Source organism: Lutra lutra, chromosome 8, assembly GCF_902655055.1.
Source record: "Lutra lutra chromosome 8, mLutLut1.2, whole genome shotgun sequence".
Taxonomy (NCBI): Eukaryota; Metazoa; Chordata; class Mammalia; order Carnivora; family Mustelidae; genus Lutra; species Lutra lutra.
Genome location: NC_062285.1, coordinates 59,526,908 through 59,530,245, shown reverse-complemented (window position 1 = coordinate 59,530,245; position 3,338 = coordinate 59,526,908). Strand labels below are relative to the sequence as shown.

General features: G+C 49.0%; 1 protein-coding gene across 1 annotated transcript; it reads left to right on the top strand.

Annotated features, from left to right (window-relative positions):
- The first annotated feature begins 237 nt into the window (after positions 1-237).
- On the top strand, positions 238-2,625 carry LOC125107928 (lysozyme C, milk isozyme-like). The gene is made up of 4 exons (XM_047743442.1): positions 238-373; positions 1,402-1,563; positions 2,124-2,202; positions 2,557-2,625. Exons 1-4 carry the CDS (start codon positions 238-240, stop codon positions 2,612-2,614), a joined length of 435 nt encoding a protein of 144 aa, XP_047599398.1. The 3' UTR covers positions 2,615-2,625.
- The last annotated feature ends 713 nt before the right edge of the window (positions 2,626-3,338 follow it).

Below are 3,338 nucleotides of genomic sequence, written 5' to 3'. Positions count from 1 at the left end.
AACCAGGAGCCACCCCCACCAAAATGAGACTTTATTCCCGATATTTTTCTTGGTTACAGTCCCTTCCCTGAGGTTCACACTGGCTGGACCAGTTTGGGGAACTAACCTTGGACAACCATGTCCTTCCTGGAACAGATGCCAGCATTATTGCCCAATCAGAGATACCTTTGTGCCCAGAGGGTATAAAAGACAACAGCCCCCTGGGCATAGCAGACTTGAGCCCCACCAGCTGCAGAAATGAGGTCTATTCTGATCATCACCCTTCTTAGCTGCTTCTGTGCAGATGAGGCTAAAATCTTCTCCAAGTGTGAGCTGGCCCACAAGCTAAAGACCAAGAGAATGGATGGCTACCATGGCTACAGCCTGGCAGACTGTGAGTGTGAATGTTCTTTCTGTCTCTGCCCAAAGAGACCTTCTTCCCCAGCCAAGCAGTCTCTCCCTTTTCACTTCCTGATTTATTCATTCATCCGGGCTCCCTTCCACTCCGCGTCTGCTCTTCTTGTCTCTGCCTCCACGGCCTCATATCCCCTATCAGGATCTCCTTTCCTCTCTTTCCCCCACGGATTATTTTATCTACAGTAAATTTTCTTCCACTGTTCCCCCACGTCACCTTCCCAGCTGGCGACCTGGAATCCTTCCTTGGAAGCACCACGATTCACCCAACCTCTCCCCATCCTGCTCTCATCACCTTTGCTTTCATCTGCATCTTTTTCAGTCCTGATCTCTGCAGCACACGTGGTGCTGCCTCCCACCCTCTCCCCTGCCCTTCTGTCCACCAAAAAATAACCTACATCTGCTGCCTTTGTCTCGTTTGTTCTATCCATGTCACGAGGGAGTTGGATGGGGACTGTGAGAACAGAAGGCAAGGTGGAGAGTGACAAGGTGCAAGAAGGACCAAGAGTCTCTGTCACCGTCTCATTAGTAAGAACACATGAAGCTATTTCAGGTTCCTTTGAATATCTTCATTTTTCTTCATGCCAAATATACTTTCTTGTCACCAACCCCCCAAGGATGGCTTTTTGGGGCTTCCTTTCTAGGATCCTCCTCCATTACTTCTCCACCTCCTCTCTTCCATATACTTTGGGATATAAGGCTACATGAATATACAAGGCAGGAGTTGGCTATTCAACTGGGAGATGAGGCTGGAAAGGTAGACTTGGGAGAGAGATAGCGACTGATGGATTATTGGCCATTCCAAATGCATTTATTTAACAATTGTGATTACACACTTGCCACGGGCTAATTATTGCTTGGGACAAGGAACACACAATGGATCATCAATCTCATAGTCTTCGTTTCCGTCTCAAGGGACTTTCCAGCAGTTCTAGTATAGCACGAGTTGTGTCTCGTTGTGAAACAATCCCCCTTGTCTACACACACCTTTTGCTCTCTCTGACACAGGGGTCTGCATGGCTCCATATGAGAGTAACTTCAACACCCGGGCCTTTAATGGGAAAAATGCCAATGGCAGTAGTGACTATGGGCTCTTCCATCTGAACAGCAAGTGGTGGTGCAAAAACAGTCATCATTCCTCAGCAAATGCCTGCAACATCATGTGCAGCAGTACGGATGACCCCCTCTGAGGGCTGGGTAAATAAAGTAGGGCAGGTAAAGAAGGTACGAAATTGAACGCCCTACTCCCTGCGCTATAGAAACCCAGGACAGGGAATAAGGGGGCCCCGGACCGTCCTCTCATCTAAAACAGGATTCCACAGAGCCCCTCCTGCCAAAAAGGAGGAAGCAAGACACACTGACCCCTGACTGAACTTCACCTTCATGGGTCCCCATCCCTCAAGCCACGTTATTCCGTCCTTGTCCACACACCCCCACGTGGCACTCTGGACATGCTAAGTAGTCTCCTAAGAACAGAGACTCTCCCTTGTCCCTTCGGTCCTGGATGCCCTCCGCAGACAGCCATGCTCAGAGGCAGATTCAAAGTAAGGCAAGAAAACCCAGGCACATGGAAGGCAAACCCCCAAGAGGGCTCCAGAGATAGACGGTTTCTGAGTCAGGCTCCGTTTCCTCGGGAAATTCCCCCGCAGGGAAAAAAAAAAAAAAAAGGATTGATTAATGAAAAAGGAGAAGGGATTTTTCCCTCCCCACTCAGCCCCTTTTCCTTTCAGAGTTTCTGGATGACAACATCAATGATGACATTGTCTGTGCCAAGAGGGTTGTGAGAGATCCTAAGGGGATGTCCGCCTGGTAAGCAGAGCATGAAGTGCAGAGACCAGCCCCTCTGCCAGACATGGACCCAGTCAGTATTTGAGATGCTGGTAGAATCAGCAGCATCTCTGCTGTAGGATTCTCCCTGGGCTTTGTAGGGAGCAGAGCTTGTTCTCCAGACATAAAGGGAGGCAGAGTAATATGGTGCCATGCTCACCCCAAGCATCCTGGCAGCAACAACTCCCAGGTCCCCAGTCGGGCAAACCCTGTCTGTCTGAGACTCTCCCACAGCATCAACAGACTGCAGCCAGCAGACCCTACATTCCCTCTCAGCTGAGCCCCTTTAGACTCCTGCCCCTGCCTTGGATTTATGCTGTGTTTCTCTGTTCTTAGGATGGCCTGGGTAAAACACTGCAGGCAAGGATTTGTCCAAATACCTGGCCGGCTGTAAGCTGTAAGATGGCCATGGAATATGGCTCCCGGAGAAGGTGGCCCTGGAAGCAAGGTAGTTCTTCAAGGTTCTTGGAAGCTCTGAATTTCCCCTGCTCTCTGCCTCCAAAATAAAAGTTACTCAATTTCAGCTGTCTCAAGTATCGTGTTTAAGGACTGGGTTATGACGGAGACTTGCTTCCTGCTATAGACAGCTGGAGGTCCTGTTCCTTCCAAGCCCATCCCCAAAGTTCCCCCATCTCCTCTGGAAAGATAAGGAAAATCCTTTACTGAAAACTGCTGGAGGCTGAAATTGACAGATGAATACAGCATTCCAGATGTGAGCTCTTATGAAATTCATTTATAACGGTGGCTAATATTATTCTCCATCACCAGGAAGGAGAGTGCAAGATACAAGAGAAGAGAACTGTGGGAGAGATGTGGTTTGGGCATAGAGAAGGGCAGGCAGAATCAGGATGATTATGTTGGCTGGGGTAAATAACTAAGCTGCCACAACGGAGTCCCCGAAATATGGTGTTCTCACAAAGCAGTCCACGGTGGGTAGACAGGCTCCTTTGTCCCACACAGACATTCAGAAATTCAGATTCTTTCCATCGTGCATCTCTATCATCCACTAAAGCATTACTACTAAAAGCCTGGTCCACAGACTAGCAGCACCACCAACAACAGGATACTTGTTAGAAATGCAAATTATTGGGGCTCCTGGGCGGCTTAGTCATTGGGCG

Bases quoted from the DNA above. Each gene is read 5' to 3' on its own strand.
- LOC125107928 (XM_047743442.1), top strand. From the start codon at position 238: ATGAGGTCTATTCTGATCATCACCCTTCTTAGCTGCTTCTGTGCAGAT. The intron at 374-1,401 runs GTGAGTGTGAAT...TCTCTGACACAG, and splicing joins TGGCTACAGCCTGGCAGACT to GGGTCTGCATGGCTCCATAT. The intron at 2,203-2,556 runs GTAAGCAGAGCA...CTCTGTTCTTAG, and splicing joins CCTAAGGGGATGTCCGCCTG to GATGGCCTGGGTAAAACACT.